We start from the raw sequence: 23529 nt of genomic DNA on the forward strand, positions 1-23529 counted from the left end.
AACCCACCTGACTTCACTGCTGCTCTGTCTGCTGCTGGTTGTCTGGACTTGTGCTTGAAGATGATGTTCTTGGATCTTCATATCTTGTGTTCATAAGGAGTCTAAAATAGCTCAGATCCAATAATTTTATTTATCTTGAGGAATGTGGTGAGCTGTGGAGCTGAAACGTGGTATTAAAGGTTAATATTAATATACGCCACCTGCTGATACATGGTCACATCATCAAGAAGCAGAAGATGTTTAGATATAAACATATATATGGACAATCACTGGAAAATATGATTATTATTATTAATATTATTATATAGTTTAATTTCAGGTTGACTTCATGTATTACATGTAAGTACAGCGTACTTATGCTACATCTATATATCCACACACATACATATTATTACATTATTACTGGTGATGTTAAAAGTACTAAAGTAGGATGCTACATATATGTCTCTACATCTATATATTCTTAAAAGTACATATCTATTTAATGTACTATTCACTATATGTATTTTATTTACTTTAAGGAATATATGTACATAAATATATAATATAACAAATTATAACTACAGCAATGTAGTATTTTAAAAATGCATACATATGTAAGTATTCTATATAATTTATTACTACACATCTTTTTGTATATATAAAGCATAAACATATAGAAAATGTGTACTTAAATGTATACATATAGAAATAAATTAGTATGTTTGTGTGTATATATATATATATACATATATGCATAACGTGTGTAAATATCCTATATAGTTTATTACTACACACGTTCTGTGTATAGATATAGATATATACACATCTATATTGTGTATATATATAAAGTATACACGTTATATAAAATGTGTACTTCATATACATATATATAAAGATGAGTATGTATATATATATATATAAATATATATATATATGCGTAACTTATGTAAATATGCTATATAATTAATTAATAATATAATAAATAAAGTACACACAAATATATAAAATGTGTACTTCATATATACATAATGTATATAATATATAAATGCATAACTTGTGTAAATACTTATATTACCACACATCTTTATGTATGTGTATATATATATATAAAATATAAAATGTGCACTACTTAGCTATATACATAGATTCGATAAGTATGTTTTTTTTTATATATAAATATAAATGCATAACCTATGTAAATATACTTACATCACTACACATCTTTATGTATAATATATTATATATTATACATAAAGATGTGTAGTGATGTAAGTATATTATAGTAAATATACACAACGTATACTTTATACATAAGTAAAGATATGAGTATACGTGAGAAGACAACATCAATAGAACATTAATAATAAACACAGACCATTTTTTTTTGGTTTCATTTTTATTTTTATACTAAAATGCAGAGAAATTCTTAACATGTCAATGAAAAACAAAGACACCGAGGAAAACAACAAAACAAAAACAAAAACAAAACAAATCTGTACTGGACCAATAAATAAATAACATGTTTGTTCTGTTTAGTATTTACAGGAAATCACAATCGTTAGCAGTATTTACAAAAAAAATTATAATCTGACAAACGTAAGCTAAGTAGGACGTCCTCACACACACACACACACACACACACACACACACACACACACACACACACACACACACTCTCTCTTAATAATCCATCTATACAGATTGATAAAGGAACAAATGTTAACATAGGGCATGTGTGCTATATACAGTTAAGAGTAGTACTCCGCTGATCACTGGACTACTGGAACTGGCCCTTCCACCTTAAGTGGTGCGGCAGCTCCAGTTCCAGTAGTCGGTGGAGCCGACTTCAGCCTGGATTTAGGGTTTAGGTTTAGTGTAGGACGACTCTCCCACTGCTGACTACGGTCTAACCGGCTCGAAAGGATTTGACAATGTTGAACACAAAGCCTAATCGGATTTGTGTGTCGTGGACAGAGGTAGAGACAGTGTGTTGTGTTCTCAGAATCGCAAGAAAAGAAGTTGTACAAAAACCCAAACGCCACTTTTGCTGCCTAAACATCTCGCTGGTGATAGTCTGGACGCAACCAAAATGTGTGTGTATATATATACATACATACACACATATACATACATATATATATACATATATACACACACACTACATACTATATATATATAAAGCCAGTAGAGAAGGGGGGGGGGGGTCGCTTGCCTGCCTTACTGCCCCCTCGCCCCTACTGTAGAGTTAGCACTAGTACACACACACCCCCCCCACACCCCCCCCCCCCCCCCCCCTTCATTCAGCATGGGACGGTCCTTCGCTCAGCTGTCAGTTGAACTTTTTTTTTTTGTGTATAAAAACAAATCATATATATAAATCATATATATAAAAGTTCATAAAGTCCTTCACCGCCTTACTTCTTCTTGGCAGCCTTCTTCGCCTTGGCTACTTTGGGCTTGGCTGCTTTAGGCTTCACCGGTTTGACCTTCTTGGGGCTCTTGGCCACTTTCTTAGCCGCCGGCTTCTTCACCTTCTTCGGGCTCTTGGCGGCTTTCTTGGGCGCCGGCTTCTTCACCTTCTTGGGCGCCTTCTTGGGCTTGGCCGCCTTAGCCACCGCCTTCTTGGGCTTGGCCGCCTTGGCCGGAGCCTTCTTGGCGGCTGCGGGCTTCTTGGGCTTCGCCACGGCTTTCCTGACCGGCTTCTTGGCGGCCGCCGCCGCCGCCGCCGCCGCCGCGGGCTTCTTGCTGACTTTGAAGGAGCCCGACGCTCCGGTGCCTTTGGTCTGCACCAGGGCGCCCTTCTTCACCAGCGACTTGAGCGCCAGTTTGACGCGGGCGTTGTTCTTCTCCACGTCGTAGCCGCTGCCGGCCAGAGCCTTCTTCAGCGCGGCCAGGGAGACCCCCTTGCGCTCGCTGGAAGCTGCCACCGCCTTCACGATGAGGTCCGAGACGCTCGGGCCGGACTTCTTCGGCTTCGCGGCGGGCTTCTTCCTCGGCGCCTTGGCCGGCGCTGCCGCCGCGGGTGCTGGTGCGGTCTCTGCCATGGTCGGAGGGTGGGGGAGCCGGTCAGTCGCCACTCGCGCGTAGAGAGGAAAGTTGTAGTAGTGGTGGTGGTGGTGGTGGTGGAGGAGGTGGTGGTGATGGGCGGAAAGAGGCGCCGTCCAAAGCAAAAGTCAGTGTTTACGTCCCCGCGGCCGAGGGCGGGATTTAAGCGAGCGATGAGAACCTTACAGACTCAACCGCCCGCACGGCGGCTCCCCAGCAGCGGAGAGGCGCCTTCAGATGTGTTTTCTTACCCGGAGAAACGCGATAATTTCCACGTTAACCGGCCACGGATCGCCGTGCCGCGGGGACGGATCGATAGCTGACTTCTTGGTTTTCGCAGCCGCTTCGTGGTTCGCCGCCTTGGGCCGCCCGTTCGGCGCGAAATGCTCAAAACGTAGCCAAATCTGCATGGAAAGTGTGTGGGAAAGATCGTACTTCCTCCACTCTTTCAAAGATTATACGTTCAATTTCGCCACGGAGGGCGGCCAGTCTGGTCGGCCGACGTGGAGAAGACCCTCAGCTACAGGCTTGTCTCGATTTTAAGGAGACATCCCTCAAGCAGGAGGGCTTTTCCCCCATTTTCGACAGCCGAGGTAGCACAGCTCCTCGCTGTCGCCATTGCAACCTCCCTTAATCTCAAAGATTCTTTCTTCAGCCACCGAAACACCGAGCGGGACTTATTTTCCCCCAACATTTCAACCGAGACACGAAAATAAACGAGCAAAATCGCCCCGTTTAGCAGAAAAACCAGCTCCGAGTCTGCGCCGTTTAGTTTGGGGACTATGCTTAGCTAGCATTGTCTGGGAGGTACTAGCACCCCACCTAGGCTAGTCGTGGTGGCTGGCTTGTAACTCGGTAGTGTCCTGAAGTAAAATCTTGGAATATCTGTGTTTTATGATCACATTTTGAAATATGGTCATAATCTAGCAGCACTGCACTCGATATTCATCCTAAACAAGCCCTGGGTTTATGATAAAGGGCTCTTTGAGCACTCTTCAGCTGGACGTAGCTTAGCCTCTCAGTGGGGCCCATGGAGTTGCAACAATGGCCTCATTGAAGTTCCCAGCATCCATTCCCACGTCTGAAGATTAATATTGTATATTTTTATGCACATTATTTTGCGTATATCGTGCATGATTACAGTCTGATCTGACCCGTCCTCCTCTCTGTGTTGCAGTAAACAGCAGATCAGATGGGCTGACTCTGGTTTAGTCAGGGTCAAAGACCACCGCAGGCCTGCTGGACCCACTCTACAACCTTGACCTCTGTTTCTTCACAAGCATTTGTCTGTAATGAACACCACGGCATTGCATTTCTGCAATATGGTCCCCCCCCCCGCTGTAGTAAACGAAAGAAAGTGGCCACAGGCCTAATGCATTTGGGCCCGCTGTAGTTTCCCCGGGTATACGTCTTTATAAGCGCTAAGCGCTGTATCACACCACTGTTACAACAGGTATCTAAACACAAGGTGAAAATGTTGTGTTAGATATACAGCACATCGATATAGTGTCGTAGAGTATTGCTATAGATCCTTCAGACGTTACACCGTGCAGCTTTTTAGGCTAAGCAGCGTGCTAACATCAAATTTGGGCTAGCCAAATCCTTCGTTGATGAGGAAAGGCCCAGCAAACGATAAGCCAGGAGATCCAATGTCGTGGGTTTAACATAAACGTAGGTTAACTTGACGCTAGGACCAGGTTTGGGTCGGCTTGGCGTATTTTTACCGAGCTTTGAACTCCGATATTATGATATGACGGGTTAAATAGGTTCATAATTCCAGGATGATTTAGTATGACGGGCTTAGTCCAGTGCCACCAAATCAATAGATAAATAAGCAAACCATACAGGCTACCAGGTTTCACAGGTTTATGGAGATTAGCCTCTTCTTTTAGTTCTATTCTAGCACCAGCTCCGAGTCTACGCCGTTTAGTTTGGGGACTATGCTTAGCTAGCATTGTCTGGGAGGTACTAGCACCCCACCTAGGCTAGTCGTGGTGGCTGGCTTGTAACTCGGTAGTGTCCTGAAGTAAAATCTTGGAATATCTGTGTTTTATGGTCACATTTTGAAATATGGTCATAATCTAGCAGCACTGCACTCGATATTCATCCCAAACAAGCCCTGGGTTTATGATAAAGGGCTCTTTGAGCACTCTTCAGCTGGACGTAGCTTAGCCTCTCAGTGGGGCCCATGGAGTTGCAACAATGGCCTCATTGAAGTGAATCAAAATCAAATCAAATCTCATTTATTGCCATATCACTTTACACAGGTGCAGCCTAGCAAAACAACAACGAATACGAATAAGTAAATAAATAAACACAAATAAAAAAGCATACAGGTGATCACATTGTAGAGGTTTAAGAAAGTAAGCCTCCTTAGTTTGTATGCTTTGGGACGCCAGATCAGTTGGCTTAATGCTAGCAGCGAGTTTGGCCTAGTTTGGCCACTACAGCCTAATAATCATATGTAAAATGAATAAATAATCAAGTTAACACGTTTGACGATCTTAGATCTTAATACATAAGGCGGAAACCCTGCTTCAATGTGCTTATAACATGATGAGTGCCTTGGTGTAACAGGGTAATTAGCGTGATGCTAGGACACGGTGGTAGTTGACTACCTTATTCAGTTACAAAAACAGACCATGTTGGATGTGGACATATAAAGAAAGAAATAAAAATACCAAGCGTCTAGATCAGTTTAAAGAGGTTTTGGTTAAGTCAGTCAGTGTGAATGCAATTATATTATTAATATTTGAACTCTAGCTAGCAGGCCATCCCGTGCTATAGGTTTAAGGAGAGGAGCCTGGTTTTGGAGTATAGCTTAACTAACTTCATGCTAACACCAGTTTTTCGTTGACTACATTCTTCAGAGATAAAAACCAGTGTAATTAAGTAATAAATAATCAGGCCAAGCTGTTTTAAGGATAGGAACCTGTTTAAGCATCTTGTGTTTTAGCTGGCTGTAGTTAGCGTCATGCTAGGACCAGGTGTGGGTTGAGTCGGCCTGTGTCAAAAAGTAAATGTATAAAAATAAAAAAATGAAAGCTAGTCGTGTTTCAGGGGTTTAAGAAGATGCGCCTGATGTAACATCCAACACGTCTGTTTTGTAAAAAGGTAATTAGCTTAATGCTAACCCCTATATGATGTATTCGACCTCATTACAAATGAATGAATAAGATATTTGATAGATTTAGGGAAAGGACCCTGTTTTAACATGTCTGTTTTGGAACACCAGGTCTGTTAGCACAATGCTAACACCAAGTTGACTGTTTTTCAGATATTACAAAAACATAATGCAGCCAAATAAATAAATAAATTATGTCAGTTTGCTAACCCTTTGTTAGCTTTAATTAACTGAATGCTAGGACCAGTTTTGGGTTGAGTCCATCAGTGTCAACTAATGAATAACAATAATAATAAATATGTTTAAAAAATAATTACGTAAAAATAAATAAGGTTAGGCACGTTTAACGACAAAATGTCCCCTTTTTTTATTATTTATTTTATTTAGCTTAATGCTAACACCAGGTTGGGGCTCCTGTTTGATTGTGAAAAAAAGGCAGTACGGCCCTAATAAATAAATGAATTAGATATTATATTTCACAGGTTTATTAAAATAAGCCTGATTTTACCTTTGGAAAAACAGGTTACTTAGCATAATGCTAATGACCTTTTTTTGTTTGTTTGTTTGTTTGTTTTAGCTATGGTAGGCAGCCTAAACTGTTATGCTACTTTACCTGTTTCCACATTAATAAACAAAGAAATCATTTAATTCATTAACTTTTAATTCATTAAAGTTATACAACTAAAAAAAACAGACAATATAAGACAACATTTTAGTTTGACAGTTTTAATGAATGTAATGGCAGCATTTAAAAAACGTTTTTGTTCAATAGCAATAAAAAAATTATACAGATATATGAAGGAATTAATGAAATAAACATTTTTATGATTTAAGATTTAAAAAATCAAAACGAATCTGCTAATTAAACATATTTACAAACAGTAAAATTATAAACAAACATTATTTATTATTATTATTATTATTATTTTCACAGCACTTCTGTAGACATTCAGCTGAGCCCGGTCTCCAGCCCTACCGTTCAGTAAGTCTAAAGCTCCCCACAATCTGGAGGGGCTGGGTTTGGCTCTTTTTCGGAACAAGAGGGCGGCCCTTAAAAGAGCCTTTGAGTTTTAGTTTCTGTTTCCGCGGGCGGTCCGGGTGTGGTTTAGCCACCGAAGCCGTAGAGAGTGCGGCCCTGGCGCTTCAGGGCGTACACCACGTCCATGGCGGTGACGGTCTTCCTCTTGGCGTGCTCGGTGTAGGTGACCGCGTCCCTGATCACGTTCTCCAGGAACACCTTCAGCACGCCGCGCGTCTCCTCGTAGATCAGACCGGAGATACGCTTGACGCCGCCGCGGCGAGCCAGACGGCGGATGGCCGGCTTGGTGATCCCCTGGATGTTATCGCGGAGCACTTTACGGTGACGCTTGGCGCCTCCCTTCCCGAGCCCCTTACCGCCTTTTCCTCGGCCGGACATCCTCTCGCAGCTTCCTCTGGGTTTTTCTTCAGTCGCACAGCAGACGGAGCAACAGCACGACGCGCTCGCCGGGCTGTGGCTTATATACGCACGACGCGGACCTAGTGGAAACCACGCGGTGCGCGTTTGGCGCCGTGCCAAAGAGGCTGGATCGTATGTAAAAGTGAGGTTGCGGGTTCGTTTTCGTGGACTTCTGAATGATTAACACCATTAGAGCCCAATTATTTATAGTAATTAAACACATATATGCCTGTATGTCACATTTAAATAAAAAGAAACACCCTAAGCAGAAAGCAGGTGCTCTTTTATTGTGTGGTGGGCGGCTCTTAAAAGAGCCTTTGTGCATGTGTGTGTGTGTGTGTTGGGGGGGGGGGGGGGGGGGCACTGTGGCGTTCTTCACTTTGAGCTGGTGTACTTTGTCACTGCCTTGGTGCCTTCGGACACGGCGTGCTTGGCCAGCTCTCCGGGCAGCAGGAGGCGCACGGCGGTCTGGATCTCCCGGGAGGTGATGGTGGAGCGCTTGTTGTAGTGAGCCAGGCGGGACGACTCTCCTGCGATGCGCTCGAAGATGTCGTTGACGAAAGAGTTCATAATGATCATCGCCTTGGACGAGATGCCCGTGTCTGGGTGGACCTGCTTCAGCACTTTGTACACATAGATGGCGTAGCTCTCCTTGCGCGACTTTCTGCGCTTCTTGCCCCCCTTCCCGGCTGTTTTGGTCACAGCCTTCTTGGACCCTTTCTTGGGCGCTGCTTTAGCTGGCTCCGGCATGCTGGGACATCAGTATTGGTCCGCGGAGGAGAAGAGGCACGGCACATGACCCGGACTCGGCAAATTGTGTTTATATACAGCGCGTATGCAAATTGCGCGAACGAATCCTGATTGGTCACACTGTTCTTCTTCGTTCCTATTGGCTGCCTGTGGCTGGCGACGTTCTGCTGCCTCGTCCTATGCTGAGGCGACTGAGCCACGCTAGATACTGCTGGAGCGGTGCTGTGTTTTTACCCCCACCCTCCCTCTCCCCTCCCTCTCCCTTAGCCCAAACCGGTTAGAACCGGATGGAGGAACAAAGACACATGAAGTTGGGTCATGCAAAGCAGATGATACACAGATTATAACCCACTGATCTCCACACTCAGGGTTAGATTTGATAGGATTTTTATTGTACGATGGCATTTCAACATGGACAAAGCTGACATGTGAAGTATTTAGGCTAGGCTAAACATATTTGCTCCGTATTTCTGAGCTGCAACCCTTTACAGTGACGAGTAGACAAACAGACACCCGAACAAGCTACCTGCTGAGAGAGGCCTAGTGTAGGCCTAGTACAAAAATAAAGAGACGCATGGATGGGACGGAGCGCCTGTAAACGTCCACCGCTGTCCGGCCTGTAATAGACACCCCCTCCAGAGGTCAGCTGTCGTCCGATCTCAGCGGCTGGAGATGAGAACAGAGAGCAGGCCGATCACTAAGCAAGCTGTGGCGTAGATATGATGGTGGCTAGCCAGAGACGCAATCTGCTGTAACCTTTTATACATCATACGTTATAATGAAGTGATCAGCCGAAAACAAAGACACCATGACAAATCGTGTGTGTGCAGGCACTCGAAAACACACCCACCCTGTACTCCCCCTCCTCGCTCCTGGGCTCTGGACGCTGCCACGTCTGATTGGCCAGGATTTTCAACACGACCAAGGCGAAGGCGACGATGACGACGCCCAGAGAATTGGCAAGCACTGCCTCTGGAGGCAGCTCGGCGTACGGCCGCGTCTCATTGGTGGTCTTCTTTCTGAAGGTGAGGACCAATAGCAGAGCAGGTTTTGTACGGGGGACAATGTCCCTTATGCTTGGTCTCCGTGTTCACAGAGACCGACTACAGCAAGTCAGATAAGCTAACCTCAGACTGCCCGAGCCTGTGGATGGCATTCAGGCCTACGCTGACCACAGCAGCGCCTTAAAGGGGAAGTCCACCTGTTTTTAAACTTGTAGTATGATGAAATGGTTAAGGTGTGAACCGAGCCTTTCAGAGTGGGGCTGGTCTGAAATGCTCCGTTCTAGAGAAACGTGCCCCGTCGGAACTGTTCACAGTGGTGGTGAATGGAACCAGACGTCTGAACCTCTAAAAGCTCCCTTGTAGGAAGATATTAGAGGACATTAAAGGGTCAGCTGTCTCAATTTTTATGACTGACTTTTTATGACTCCATTGATGGTGGAGGGATATTAGCAGGGTGTTGTAAGGGAAAATAGTCTACTAGTGTTCCCCTGGTCCCTGTTTGAGATGTGTGATGATGCTAACTGGCGTGGTATTAGCTTTCATTAGTTATCTGCTAAACTGCTAGCACTAAGTCTATTAGAGATAACAGGAACATATTACTCAGCTGCTACCCAGCCAGCATGCTGATGTGGTGCTCACCTGGTGACCCTGCTGGGATTCCCATATGGGCCCCATTGATAAAGCCCACCTTAGGCAGCGTACAACCCAGACAGGGCCCATGTTTAACCCCGTCCTGGTCCCATCACGACCCTGGCAGGCATCCGTATAGACAAAACTTTCTGGTCTCCAGTTGGGCTACCCATAGACAGACTCCACATGGGCATGCTAGCAGGGTAATAATTACTGGGTATGTCTTTCAGTGTGGCCACTCCCCCCCAGCCTACCTTGTCCTATGTGTTCTACTTTAATTGACTGCCTGGCCTTGGTGTTGTAAGCATTGAGAGCAAAGTACCACAATCCTTGTGGTTGTATGCTGGCTGGGAACCAGAGCAATCAGTCTTGCGACTCAACCAAGACCAATTTAGGACTAAACTGTCGAGATTTATCAGTAAAAGTTACAAAGCTGACTCATAAGGCTGCTTCGCACCATAAACACATTTAACGTGTCCTTGTTCAACAAAGCTTAACGTTTTTAGAAAGTGTCTGAAATTCGACAGCAGAACTATTATTGGGTGTGTAATATCAGGTGGTGCTGAGGCGTGATCAAACCCACAGTATTGCAGAAGTGAAGCTGGGGAAATACCCACCTCCGATACAAAGGGCAGTCTGACAACAACAAGATTAATTCCCTTTAGACCTTTGCTATGTGACCCGTCATATGACCAGCAGGAAGCTGGCCAAACATTACTAGCAGGGCACTGAATGGTGTAAATTCAATAATATATATAGACCTAACCAAGTTCACCCTGGTGGTCTGGTTTGGTGGTCACTTACAGAACAAAAAACAGCTTCTCGTTGATCCCCGAGATGCAGGACACCACGCTGAGGACGAGGATAGTGGCTCCCATCCACACGTGAGCAGGTTTGACTAAGACGCGCAGAGCCACTGGAGAGCAGGGCAGGAGGAACGCCCCGAAACCTGCAGCCCACTGAACACAGCAGGAGAGGACAGAAGCATAGTGCAGTTTAGCCACACAAACTCTGCACTTAGCTTGAGTATTCTTCCCAAGAGGCAAAGCTGACGCTCTGTTTGGAGACTAGCACCAGAGCTGGACCTGAATGACATTGCATGTCCTCCAGCTTAGCTTAGGAATGAGGCTAATATACTATAGAATAGGACTCTCTGGCGCAGGTGTCCCAATACTTTTGTCCTTTTAACGTATAACTTCAGATTAGATATAAATACGCAGCCGTAACTGCGGCGCACCTGCGTGGCGAAAAGGATGGTGGTGACGATTCCCACCCAGCTGTGTAGGGAGTAGAGGTTGGGGGTGTTGTTAGCGTTGTGGAAGTCAAACACTGCACACAGGCCCAACACGGCGAAGAGCAGAGACAGCAGCAGCAGACCGGCGTGCAGTAGCTTCCATGGCTTCTTATTCTGGCCCCAGGTCAGCGGGATACGGTACACCACAGCAGCTGGAGATCAGGGGAAAAAAAAAAAAGAACAAAGGAATTAGTGTGGCTGATTTATGGACATGGGGTCCTGAGGTGATGCTCTTTTTCACGGTGGGCATCATTAGCTACCTAGCACCTAGTTTTTTACTCTAGGATCGTCTGATCTCAGCAATCGTCTGATCCCTTTAGACCCGTCCAGATTCACGTCTCCCTATTTTTTCCAGGTGGATGTCGCCTCAAGTCAGGAAAGAAGGTATCAGAACTCCTCCTCCTCCAGTGGATGTCAAAAACTCTCCGGATCAGGTTTATCACCATCATCCTTCTACTCTGCATGGTTTGCAGTGCAGCAGCAGCACCACCAGCTTTTAAAAAAAGGTTAGCTACACCTCACACACCATGGCAAAACACAGATAATGAGAGTTTTGGCAATAAGCAAGTCCTCTCCATCCAGAACCATGCCATTATCAGTTTGCTAGCTAAGCAGCGGAAGCAGGGAGGCGGTCGCTATGGTAACCAGAAAAGCATACGCTTCGGCAGGTGGTAGACTGTGGTACCGAACGTGCCACTTCGACACATTTCGATGTGTAGAGGTCAGGAGACCATCTTTGACGTGTGCCTGGGGTAAAAAGCCCATGATGATCATCACCCCACCTCACCTCATTAACCCCCAACTCATCCCAAAAGTACAGGATGGAGCTCCACCATCCATCGTTCCAGAGAGCACCGCTCCACAGCTCAGCGTTGGGGGGTTGCTGTATACCCCCTTGGAGGCTTGGGGCTTCAAATGTCTGGCTGATGGTTTGAGGTTATGCTGAAGAATTCTGAGGTAGTCCTCAATCTTCACTAGTCCACCATCAGAAAAAACGGCCCCACCCAGAGCTTGACGCTACCACCACCACCATGCTTAACAGCAGGTACAGTGTTCTGGAGGTTGAATGCCTCCACTGACCATCAAACATTCCTCCAGAAAGCTTTTTCTGTGTCCATGTGTGGTTCGGCGGCAAGCGGTCTCTGACCATCTGAACCGATTTCCTCTCAGCTGAGAGGGACGGTTTGGGTCAGTCTTGGTTTGGTGTGGTTCTCCTGCCCCCTGAAAGGGCCTGTTTCCTCGCTTATTAGCAAACTCAAACATTTCTTTCCGCTTTCAGGGACGTTTTTGGTCGGTTACTGCATGTTAGGCTTGTTCCCCTCTTTTGGTTTTACTGGTTTTATTGTTCCTTCTCGCTCCGACACGCCTTTCTGTCAGAGTCAACAAACACAGAGTCTCGGCTGTAGTCTGTCATTTTAATCAGGTGAACTGCGGCAGACCTCCAAGACCGGAGACCATCCATTACCAGCACCACTGTTGCTACACATAACACTGTAAACAGCCTCACCGTTGCCGTAAAGCACCACCAGCCCCACCACCATCAGCACGGGGTGCCAGTTGAACTGCTTGGCTTGGTGATCCCATGCGAAGCCCCCGCGGAAGCTGGCATTCCAGTGGACCACCAGCACCACACATACCACACTCAGGACCAGGCACAGCAGGTAGGCTGAGTAGAAAGCCATCGTGGCCTTCATCGCGGAACCTAAAAAAATATATAGATAGATATTTAACTTGGTAGTATTATTGGGGGGGGGGGGGTATAGGTTAGATCCCCAGGAGTCCCAGAGAGCAGGCGTGGTTGGATGGCCCTCCCCCTGCCCCATCCCTCAGCATGGGCGATGCTAGCCAGTGTTGGAGCGCTCTCCTCCAAGCATGCTCAGCTCCAGTGGTGTCGTGTTCTCGGCCGTCCCCAGCATGGCTTTAACGCAAGGCGCCGAGGTCACCTGCATGCCTGAACGGACTGACCCGTTCCAGGGGATTAAGCAGCCTCTAAATCCAGCACTTACCTCTCTGAAAGCCTCGGATACAGATCTGAGCGGGTCGGTTTCCGCAGTGATGCTCTCTGGCTGTAATTTCTGAAGATCTCCCATGCAAAAGCAGACCTTCCAACACTGTCATATGGGGCGGAAGGTTCCCCTTTCGGTGACGTCACAGGCCAAACAGCCCCTCTGCGGTACTTAAAAAAAGCCCTCCATCCTGATTTCACTTCTCCTTTCCTGCCCTACAGCCCTCTTTCTCGCTTTCAAGCGAGGAGCTGACCAGGTGCTGCTGCACTCCACTGCACTGAAGGTGGGGCAACACCTGTCCCAGAGTTCAGAGTGACGTCAGAGAGTGGGCAGACTGGGGTCACTGCCTTAATCCTAAATATGAAGCTATTAAAGGTCAACTGAGCCCTTTCTGGAGCTAGACAGCCTTAACACTCCTGTAATATTGTGTGTGTGTGTGTGTGTGAATGTGTGGGGGTGTGTGTGTGTGTGTGTGAAGTTCGCATGTGAGCATGTGACCTCCTTCCTGTTTACTAGCTACGTAACTGCGCTCGCTAGCGCTAGCCAGTTAGTTAGCTAGCTAGCACTAATATAGACTATAGCAGTGGTCGCCGGAGACCCCTCACCCTTTAACACCCCCCCCTCCCTCCCTAACACGAACATTTCAGTTGGGGTCGGCGCTAAAAAGAAGCACTTATAGAGGTCAAACACAAACGGGGACCTGTAACACGCACCTCTGGGGACTTTCCTCGTTAGCCAGCCAGCTAACTAGCTAGCGTCGTTATCTAACGTACTTCCTGACTGCGGAGCGCGGTGCGACGTGGGAAATGTAGTTTCCCGAGCGAGTGGAGGAAAGGAGGAAGCAGAGTAGTGCGTGGAGTAGAGCGTTTAACAAAGAATATATTTATTTTATTATATTTATTTTAGTTTAACGTTATATTTATCTCTTAATTAAATTTTTTTTTTAATTATTTTTTTATTTATTTATTGTATTTGTTAGTCTTTAGTTTTCCTCCTCATATATTTGCATATTTTTCGTTTCATTCGAGGTCAACATCTATCTAGCCATCAATCTACCCTATTAATCTACAGATCTATCTATCTGTCCATCATCCTTATGAATATTATACAACATCACATCAACTGTCCTCTAGTGGTCTGATGCAGTAGCGCCCTCTAGTGGACTATAACGACTGTTACAGTGCTGCAGTTACTACAATAGCACACTCCCACCTACCTTCCCTCAGAATCGGATTCAGCAGACCAGTGAAAGGCTTTATACTTGTAAAAAATAAATGTATTTATTACATAAATAGTTCATTATTAAGGCACACACGTACAGCAGCCCAGCTCTCAGAAATACAGCTCATGTGACTGACGCCAAAACCGGGCGAGATTGACATTCGTCACCTTTACCTGACCTGATCAGCTGACTCAAAAAAAAAAAAAAAAAGTAAAAAATAAAAAGTATAAATAACAAAAATAACACACACAGTTAATCAGGTGATGTCAGTCAGTGCTTCTAGAAACCAAAATTAAATATCTGAAAAAAACAACAACAACTTATTTACAAAATTATAATTTTACAGAAGCAAAACAAATTATATTTTTATATTTCAAGTCATTTTGGCCTTTTTTTCAGTCCAATGATCAATAATGATGTCCGTTTTTAAATAATATAAAGAAAGAAAAAAAAAACATCCCTGAAATAATACTGTATTATTATCCTCTCCCATGATGCACCTCTTCACTCTGCGTCTTCGTATCTGTAATGGCCGCTGCTGACAGCCCTCGCCGTGATGTTCTCTGCAGACAGTCTCTGGTTGAAGTGCAGCAGCGCCTCGATAAGCGTGTTCAAATCCGCCCTCATCCCCTCCTTCTCCAACCACACCTTCAGCAGGCCGTAAACCCGGTCCTCCAGCGAGAGCGACTCCGCGTTCCTGATGGCGTTATCGCTGAGGCCGATGTACCTGAAGAACCTGCTGTGGTAGTTCACGTCCATCTCTTCAAAGAGGTCGAAGCTCCTCTTCAGAGACTCCTCGCCTGAGAAAAGAGAACAAGGAGAGAGAGATGAGTGCCGGGCGTTCAGGCGGCTGAAACTGATGGGAAGGGAAGGGAAAGGGGGGAGGGGGGGTAAACTTACCATTTAGAGGAACCAGCCTGCGGGACCCTTCACTGTCCTGTTGGGGAAAGGGACAAAACACACAGATACTGAAGACACAAAGTACTGACACAGAGCGGCCGCAACAACCACTGGGCGGCGCTGTTGCACTGTTCCCTCCTTGACTTACTCATGTTGCAGGGCAGAGGGCAAAGTGAGGGCTTCTTTCCAATTTCATAAGGAGGTTCCTAAAATTCTCTGTACTCGTCCTTTCACTCACTGGCCACTTTAGTGGAAACACCTTCTTTGTGCTTCCAGTAACTGGCCACTTTATTAGAAACTCCTACCTTGTACCTCTATTAACTGGCCACTTTAGTGGAAACACCTACATTGTGCTTTGAGTAACTGGCCACTTTAGTGGAAACACCTACTTTGTGCTTTCTCACTGGTCACGTTATTAGAAACACCTACATTGTGCTTCAACTAACTGGCCACTTTATTAGAAACCCCTACATTGTGCTTTGAGTAACTGGCCACTTTATTAGAAACCCCTACCTCGAACCTCCATTAACTGGCCACTTTATTAGAAACCCCTACCTCGAACCTCCATTAACTGGCCACTTTATTAGAAACCCCTACCTTGTACCTCTATTAACTGGCCACTTTATTAGAAACCCCTACCTTGTACCTCTATTAACTGGCCACTTTATTAGAAACCCCTACCTTGTACCTCCATTAACTGGCCACTTTATTAGAAACCCCTACCTTGTACCTCTATTAACTGGCCACTTTATTAGAAACCCTTACCTTGTACTTCTACTGACTGCCTTTAGCTCTGTGGTCAGAAACTGGCCACTGATGAGGGATGGCTAACACCAGCTGTGCATGGGTGGTCTACCTGTCCCTACCTGTAAAAGGGAGGGGTTTCTGATAAAGTGGCCACATTTACCCCACATTAGTTTCCTCAGGATAACTGCAGTCAGAGACAATTACTTCAAGTGACCAAAAGCAGGACAGGCCAGACTGAGTGGACAACAGACAGATTAGAAAGCACACACACACACACACACACACACACACACACACACACACACACACAGCAGGCAGAGCGGTCTTGCAGGTGTTAAGACAAAGCTTGGCAGGACGCTCTGGACCACAGCATTAACGCCGATGCTGGAGGGTCAGGGTCCAAGCGCAGTATGGTGAGGTCACAGCCCTCGAGCACCAGAACTGATGACCCCTGGTCTGGTCATTTTAACACCAGTTCACCAGAAGCGCCAAGGGCCATCAAATTAGGAGCCAATTTCGAGGGTCGGGACATTGGGAGGGTATTTCCCAAAGCAGGAATTCTCAGTGAGCTGCATAAGTCCAGCCCATTTTGTCCAAACTGACCAATAGGAGTGTCCCTGGTCTCGCCACCTCCTGATCCGCCAACTGCTTAACCAGCTGGAGGTGGTCCCTAATAACCAGATGTGCTCATCTGACCACATCGAGCATTCCTGCTGTGTGAAGGACCCCTCTCCCCCACCTCAGCACTTTTACTCCGAGACCCCTGGCGCTGACTGCAGTTCTCACCGGAGCGGAAGGCTGGCAAGGCGGGCGAGGCAGTGCAGGGCTGTAGCGGACAGGGCAGGACTCGCCGGGCTGGCCGCCCACACACAGGCTGTTTTGGGAGGAGGTGGTGGTGTTGGGGAGGCTCTCCCCCAGACCCCGGTCCTCTTCCTCCACCGCCTCGACAGAGACAGGGGTCCAAGCACCCACCGGCTGACTCTTGACGATGAAAGGCTGCGACGGGCCGCTGTCCTCCAGTGCGGCGTTCAGCTCATTATGACCGTCCTCCACAGAGCACCTGGTGCTGTCCTGAAGGGCAACAGAAGAACTGAGTGAGCTGGCCGGGAACACAGAACCAGCGCGATCAAGGAGGCAGCGGAAACGCTCGAAGATCAACACTAGGTTATGAAACCGAGACAGTCGGATCTGAATAAGCAGGCTCTGCGGAAATCACTATTAACCACATTTTTGAAATCGCACATCAGTAAGACTGCAAGCGGTTTCTTCACTCTGCGGTCCTGATTCATCGCCTGTTGCTGTCGAAACAAAACCCTTGTGTTTCCATTTCTGTACAGAATGAAATCAGCTCAGCTGCCCCTTATATCGTGCCAAAATTTAATAATGAATGGAGCTGAACCTCTGACTGTATGTATGATATATTTGAGCTATAGAAACGTTGGAGCAGCTGAATCGTAGACCATCTATGATATTTTTGAGCTATAGAGTTATTGGAGGAGCAGCTGAACCTCTGACCGTATATATGATATATTTGATCTATAGAGTCATTGGAGGAGCAGCTGAACCTCTGACCGTCTATGATATATTTGAGCTATAGAGTCATTGGGGGAGGAGCTGAACCGCTCACCATCTATATGATATATTTGATCTATAGAGTCATTGGAGGAGCAGCTGAACCACTGACCGTCTATGATATATTTGAGCTATAGAGTCATTGGGGAGGAGCTGAACCGCTCACCATCTATATGATATATTTGATCTATAGAGTTATTGGAAGAGCAGCTGAACCACTGACCGTCTATGATATATTTGAGCTATAGAGTCATTGGGGGAGGAGCTGAACCGCTCACCATCTATATGATATATTTGATCTATAGAGTTATTGGAAGAGCAGCTGAACCACTGACCGTCTATGATATATTTGATCTATAGAGTCATTGGGGGAGGAGCTGAACCGCTCACCATCTATATGATATATTTGAGCTATAGAGTCATTGGAGGAGCAGCTGAACTGCTGACTGTATATATGATATATTTGATCTATAGAGTTATTGGAAGAGCAGCTGAACCACTGACCGTCTATGATATATTTAAGCTATAGAGTCATTGGGGGAGGAGCTGAACCGCTCACCATCTATATGATATATTTGATCTATAGAGTTATTGGAGGAGCAGCTGAACCACTGGCCGTCTATGATATATTTGAGCTATAGAGTCATTGGGGGAGGAGCTGAACCGCTCACCATCTATATGATATATTTGATCTATAGAGTTATTGGAAGAGCAGCTGAACCACTGACCGTCTATGATATATTTGAGCTATAGAGTCATTGGAGGAGCAGCTGAACTGCTGACTGTATATATGATATATTTGATCTATAGAGTTATTGGAGGAGCAGCTGAACCACTGACCGTCTATGATATATTTGATCTATAGAGTCATTGGGGGAGGAGCTGAACCGCTCACCATCTATATAATATTTTTGAGCTATAGAGTCATTGGAAGAGCAGCTGAACCACTGACCGTCTATGATATATTTGAGCTATAGAGTCATTGGGGGAGGAGCTGAACCGCTCACCATCTATATGATATATTTGATCTATAGAGTTATTGGAAGAGCAGCTGAACCACTGACCGTCTATGATATATTTGATCTATAGAGTCATTGGAGGAGCAGCTGAACTGCTCTATTACTAATGTGTGGAAAGTTAATAAGTTGATGATGTACAAGCTTAAGAACAAAAAACCTGACCACCTCACCTTCTGCAGTACTCCTCTCGGCCACAATGCTGCCACTGAAACCAGAATGGGAAAAAAAAGCAGGTGATGAGAAATGGCCTCGCTGAGAATTCGATGTGTGAGTATATACTGTAAGAAGGACACACAGTATAATCCTTACGTGCGGTTTTACTACATCCGGGTGCCTTCCAGTACAGAACAGCCACGAGCACAATCACAGCGGGGGCCAGCACAGCAAAGACGATCGCAGCTGCTTTGCCAAACACATGAACAGTCACAACATACCCACATCCCAAATCAAACACACCACCCATTTACGATACACTCACTCATTCATGCAGTTATCTAATCAGCCAGTCATGTGGCAGCAGTGCAGATGTTGGCCAGCAGTTTGTAGCACACCTGCCACTGGAGCTCAATATGCTCAGAGGAAAACGCTAACTGCTAGCAGATACCTAACTGATGGGAATGCCGGTTGTACTAAGACTCTGAGACTCCTAGACACGGATGTCTGCGGCATCCCTAGGGATTGAACTCCTTGAGCACTTAGACCGTCGTGCCACCCGGGAGACCTTTTGTCGATTCTCTAAGTGTGAATAAGTTTGTGTACATCTACAGAGACAATTGTGTGAAGGAGGTGTGCTGGACGGTGCAGTAATTGGGCTTCGGCAGTACCTGTGGACGCACGACTGAAGCCTCTTTTTTTGCAGACTGTGTTGGAGCTGGATGTGCAGCTCACCGCTACCTCCTCGTCTTCACCACACCTAGAATAATCAGCAGAACACATCAACATACATTAAACACAGGACTGGACCTCTGGACCAGTCAAAACGTTTGTGGACACCCCTTCTAATGAATGCATTTAGCTACGCTAAGTTGCACCCATGCGTAGAGTAGAGACATACTGCCAATAGATTAGGACTCTCTAGAGCACATAAACATGAACCTATTGGCACTATGCCTGATGCCAGGCATGGGCTAGAGGGGTATAACCCCCCCCCCAGCATTGAGAAGAACTGTGTACTCTGGAGTGATGGTGCCCCATCCAATACTTTTGGGGTGAGTTGAGGAGTTGGGGAAGCTGGGGTGGTGGTGATTACCCAAAATGCATCACCGCAATGGTCCTTCACAATCTAGTAGAAAGCCTTCTCCTAGGGACAATAGAGATGGTTACTCACCATCAACAAAAGCAGGATCAAATCTCGTTACTACCCGGGTGTCCCAATACTTTTGTCCATTCAGTGTAGCAACCACTGCAGGAAGGCATTCGCACCAACCATGTAGCTACATGAAGCTACACTTCATTGGTACATATATTAAAATATAAAGAAATTTTCGGGAACGTACTTGCTGCAAGTCTTGCAGACCTCACAGGCTTGATCAGGCAGGCAGAAGTACCCCTTCTTACACTGGCACTGACTGTTCGTGGTGCTGCTGCATTGCTCGACGAGGTCCTGATCTGATCAATGACGATGAAAAAAAAGAAATTGTTAAAAATCCAAAAGGTACGTGTATCTAATAAACTGGCAACTCTGTACAGATACCCTCACAACACACGGCCCAAAAGACAATACCTGAGCGACACTTGGTGCACTGCAAACACTCGGACAGTCCGTTTTCGTGCTCCGTGTATAAGCCGAAGTCGCACGATTCACACACTCCTCTCTGAGAAGCTTTGGTACAGTGCTGCTTGACGTAGGTACCTGCAAATCAAGCGGGGGGTCACCAGGTTCAACAGGTAGCCCTCCTACAGACAAGACACCACCACTGAGTCCCTGTCTCTATCGCTCTTACCAGCTGGGCAGTAAAGACAGCAGATGCCCGAGTGTAGATACTCCAGGTTGTCTCTGCAGGCAATGCCTCGCCTCGTTCTGTTCTGGCCGGCCCCTGGAGCCCAAGCGAGACCTTGGGCAGGCTCAACGGCTGGGGTGGACTGCAGGATCCAAATCAATAACATGACCTAAAGACAGAGAGTCAGACAAAGCGCATGTATCTGTCGGCTGTTCCTGGGTTCATCACAGTTACATTTAGGAGGAAAAGAACTACTTGGTCAGTTCGGGTGTCCGATCTTATCCACAAATGGTTTCCGTCTAGACAAACAACAGCACCCCCGATTCCACTTGTTTAATCAGCTGGCCAGTCTTCAAACAACTGATCACACGTGCTTCTGGTAAAGCTGGTCCACCAGCATGAGCAACGGGACCAAGCTGGTTAACCAAAAACCCTGCCAGAAAAATGTAGCTGGTTGGCCGGCCGGCTAAATTGTCAAATTTCGAATAAAAGCATAGGCTCAGCTTACCCAGCTGATTTACCGACATAGGCTGTGTTCTCTCCCGGACGAAGAGCTTTTTAACCACATTAACACAAAGTGAAACAAGCTTTTCTATATCTGATCAGAAAGAGCAATACGAATACTGCCTGTACCACAGAGGAAAATGTACAACAGCAACAAATACAGAAGACCGGGTCCACCCACAGGTTTGTCACAACTTGTCCACTTCAGCTTTTTGCAAAGAAAAAAAAGCTACTACTAAATACTACTGACTCCCACCTATATATATATATATATATATATATACACACACATTAAAACATACCCATTTCATTCAGACCTCAAACACAGCATTTTTAATGCTAGCCACGGTTTCTAAAACTGAAGTCCTGGAACCTCCAACCCCAGCAGGGATCTTCTCTTTTAAAGAATAAACCCCACCAGAACACCCCCAAAGCAAAAATCACAGCCACGGCCCCTTTATTCATGAATTAATCGCGGCTTTAATCGATTATTTTCCACTTTACTCGCGACGCTTCGGGCATTTTTACAGCTATTAGAGCAAACTCCGCTGAAATTGGACTCGATATGGAAACGATGAGAGAAAAGGGTACGAACTACAGCTTGGGTTTACTGTTAAACCCGTGTTAAACCCTTAAAAAGCACAGGTAATTCACATTTCTGACAGAAACGATTAGCTTCAACTTACCAGGCTGGCTGCGAGCTTCATGGTGGTGACAGACTGACACTCCAGTGACGAAGGGGCTCCTTTTATAAAGGGCTGAAATGAAGAAGAAATTCCCCACCAGCTACATTGTCGAGGACTTGAGGAAACCCCTGTAATGTAACACACACACTCATCTGCAACCTCTGTCTGAGAATTTGAGAGGATGTGGTGAGGTTAGCCTAACTCCTCCTCCTCCTCCTCCTCCTCCCTTGTACCTCGCTCATTCAGCTTTCAATGTGAGTGGGGGAACCCCCCCCCCCCCCCCAAAAAAAAAACAACCAAACATATATATATACTGTACTGGTTGACCAGTTTATCAGCATGTGAATATAAGCCGTTTTTGCTAGTGATCAGCATATTAGCTTTCATTGCTAATCCCAAGCTGGACTGTTGACAAATAAATAAACAAATACCCCTCAATTCTTGTCCTAGTGAGTAAAAATCCTAATTTGTAAAATATCCTCTAACTATTCTGGTGTACGCTGTTTTTGTTGTTGTTGTTGTTGTTGTTGTGCTCATGTGGGTGAGTTTACATTCGCAGCTCAGCCTAAATTAAAATATCAGATTATTTCATAAAAAAAAAATAATAATAAATGAAGCTGATCCCAAATGATTTGAGTAAATGTTGTGTCTACCACCCCGTCACATGCGGTACATCACCACGCTGCCAGCAAACACGCTCACTATGGTTTCTTGTCATTTACCAGACGTGTTCGCCGCTATCAGGCCGACAGTTGCCTGTGCTGCAGTGATATCCTGACCGCTGGATGGCTGTCTACAGCTGCTGTCACTTCTCAGGAAGGTAGGCGGAGGCCCAGAGCCTTTTTAATGGCTTATTTACCAAGTGCACGGGGAATTTCACTCCTAGGTGATTCATGTGATCCTTGCCACTCCCTCGCTGTGTGAGAATGCAAGTTTGAGGAGGACAAACGAAGGCATGTAAAAGAGGAGCACTTTTTGGAGGTCTAAGTGACGACTGATTATATTTGTAATTGAGAAATAGACATATTATTTTGCCAGTTTATCGAGTAATTGAGAGCACTTCATGACCAACAGTAATAGTCCAGATTTTCCTGATTATTCATTCAAATAATTTCCGTTTTTTGGAGATATCGCTTTTTGGCTTGACAGTGGTGATCTATGTACAGTCTGTGGTGAAAATATATCAACCATCCAAGTAGAGTGTATATAATTATCTGATTATCTGGTTCCAGTCAGTTTTTGAACGTTAAAAGCAGGAAAAATGGGCAAAAGTAAGAATCTGAGACAAGGAAACAAACTGTGATGTTCTAGACCGCTGGGTCAGAACACCTCCAAAACATCAGGCAGGCCTGAAGTAGGATGTTCTCTGTGTATGCAGTGGTCAGTACCTACCAAAAGTGCTCAAAGGAAAGACAACTGGTGAACCGACAGCAGGATCATGGGCCTCCCAGGCTCCAACCAACGCTCATGGAGGCCCCACTTCACAGTTTACAGGATGTAAAGGATCTGCTGCTAACGTCTTGGTGCCAAATACCACAGGACACCTTCAGGGGCCTTGTGGAGTTCATGCCTCGACAGGTCAGAGCTGTTTTGGCAGCACAAAGGGGGGCTTACACAAGTAAGCAGGTGGTTTTAATGTTATGGCGGCTTTGTTTGTATAGTAAAA

At 45.7% G+C, this 23529-nt stretch overlaps 5 protein-coding genes and 1 long non-coding RNA gene across 9 annotated transcripts; 1 reads left to right on the forward strand and 5 right to left on the reverse strand.

The window, feature by feature from the left end:
• Positions 1–2277: 2277 nt before the first annotated feature.
• histh1l1 (histone H1 like1) lies at positions 2278–3170 on the reverse strand. Its single transcript, XM_072664396.1, has one exon. It carries the CDS (start codon positions 3024–3026, stop codon positions 2397–2399), a length of 630 nt encoding a protein of 209 aa, XP_072520497.1. The 5' UTR covers positions 3027–3170; the 3' UTR covers positions 2278–2396.
• A 3691-nt stretch (positions 3171–6861) lies between these two features.
• On the reverse strand, positions 6862–7632 carry LOC140542020 (histone H4). The gene has a single exon (XM_072664841.1). It carries the CDS (start codon positions 7566–7568, stop codon positions 7257–7259), a length of 312 nt encoding a protein of 103 aa, XP_072520942.1. The 5' UTR covers positions 7569–7632; the 3' UTR covers positions 6862–7256.
• Positions 7633–7964: 332 nt separating this feature from the next.
• Positions 7965–8345, reverse strand: LOC140542228 (histone H2B-like). The gene has a single exon (XM_072665120.1). It carries the CDS (start codon positions 8337–8339, stop codon positions 7965–7967), a length of 375 nt encoding a protein of 124 aa, XP_072521221.1. The 5' UTR covers positions 8340–8345.
• A 364-nt stretch (positions 8346–8709) lies between these two features.
• On the reverse strand, positions 8710–14035 carry cyb561a3a (cytochrome b561 family, member A3a). Of its 3 annotated transcripts, none has more exons than XM_072665243.1 (6): positions 13987–14035; positions 12775–12969; positions 11211–11419; positions 10778–10932; positions 9190–9358; positions 8710–9005 (listed from the first exon to the last, which is right to left on the reverse strand). In XM_072665243.1, the coding sequence occupies exons 2-6, from the start codon at positions 12959–12961 to the stop codon at positions 8982–8984; spliced, it is 744 nt and encodes a 247-aa protein (XP_072521344.1). In that variant the 5' UTR covers positions 12962–12969; positions 13987–14035; the 3' UTR covers positions 8710–8981. The 3 variants fall into 3 exon arrangements, with proteins under 3 accessions (XP_072521344.1, XP_072521343.1, XP_072521342.1); XM_072665242.1 differs by lacking the exon at positions 13987–14035 and adding an exon at positions 13274–13869; XM_072665241.1 differs by lacking the exon at positions 13987–14035 and having other exon boundaries at positions 12775–13366.
• LOC140542313 (uncharacterized) lies at positions 11716–23498 on the forward strand. The gene is made up of 3 exons (XR_011978001.1): positions 11716–11773; positions 22589–22683; positions 23242–23498. It is a non-coding gene; the product is annotated as an uncharacterized lncRNA (long non-coding RNA).
• On the reverse strand, positions 14528–22008 carry hdr (hematopoietic death receptor). Of its 2 annotated transcripts, none has more exons than XM_072665240.1 (10): positions 21864–22008; positions 20677–20842; positions 20457–20585; positions 20230–20341; positions 19558–19646; positions 19043–19132; positions 18904–18938; positions 17115–17213; positions 15396–15432; positions 14528–15295 (listed from the first exon to the last, which is right to left on the reverse strand). In XM_072665240.1, exons 1-10 carry the CDS (start codon positions 21882–21884, stop codon positions 15000–15002), a joined length of 1074 nt encoding a protein of 357 aa, XP_072521341.1. In that variant the 5' UTR covers positions 21885–22008; the 3' UTR covers positions 14528–14999. The 2 variants fall into 2 exon arrangements, with proteins under 2 accessions (XP_072521341.1, XP_072521340.1); XM_072665239.1 differs by having other exon boundaries at positions 16929–17213.
• Positions 23499–23529: the final 31 nt, after the last annotated feature.

The sequence above is a fragment of the Salminus brasiliensis genome, chromosome 20 (genome assembly GCF_030463535.1).
Source record: "Salminus brasiliensis chromosome 20, fSalBra1.hap2, whole genome shotgun sequence".
Classification (NCBI taxonomy): domain Eukaryota; kingdom Metazoa; phylum Chordata; class Actinopteri; order Characiformes; family Bryconidae; genus Salminus; species Salminus brasiliensis.

Bases quoted from the DNA above. Each gene is read 5' to 3' on its own strand.
- histh1l1 (XM_072664396.1), bottom strand. From the start codon at position 3,026: ATGGCAGAGACCGCACCAGCACCCGCGGCGGCAGCGCCGGCCAAGGCG.
- cyb561a3a (XM_072665241.1), bottom strand. From the start codon at position 13,090: ATGGGGCAGGGGGAGGGCCATCCAACCACGCCTGCTCTCTGGGACTCC. The intron at 9,359-10,777 runs GTAAGTGACCAC...CCTCACCTTCAG, and splicing joins GAGAAGCTGTTTTTTGTTCT to AAAGAAGACCACCAATGAGA. The intron at 9,006-9,189 runs GTGGGTGTGTTT...TCTCATCTCCAG, and splicing joins GCGAGGAGGGGGAGTACAGG to CCGCTGAGATCGGACGACAG.
- LOC140542020 (XM_072664841.1), bottom strand. From the start codon at position 7,568: ATGTCCGGCCGAGGAAAAGGCGGTAAGGGGCTCGGGAAGGGAGGCGCC.
- LOC140542228 (XM_072665120.1), bottom strand. From the start codon at position 8,339: ATGCCGGAGCCAGCTAAAGCAGCGCCCAAGAAAGGGTCCAAGAAGGCT.
- hdr (XM_072665239.1), bottom strand. From the start codon at position 21,884: ATGAAGCTCGCAGCCAGCCTG. The intron at 20,843-21,863 runs GTAAGTTGAAGC...CTCTGTCTTTAG, and splicing joins TGAAGCTCGCAGCCAGCCTG to GTCATGTTATTGATTTGGAT. The intron at 20,342-20,456 runs GTATTGTCTTTT...GTCATTGATCAG, and splicing joins GTGCACCAAGTGTCGCTCAG to ATCAGGACCTCGTCGAGCAA.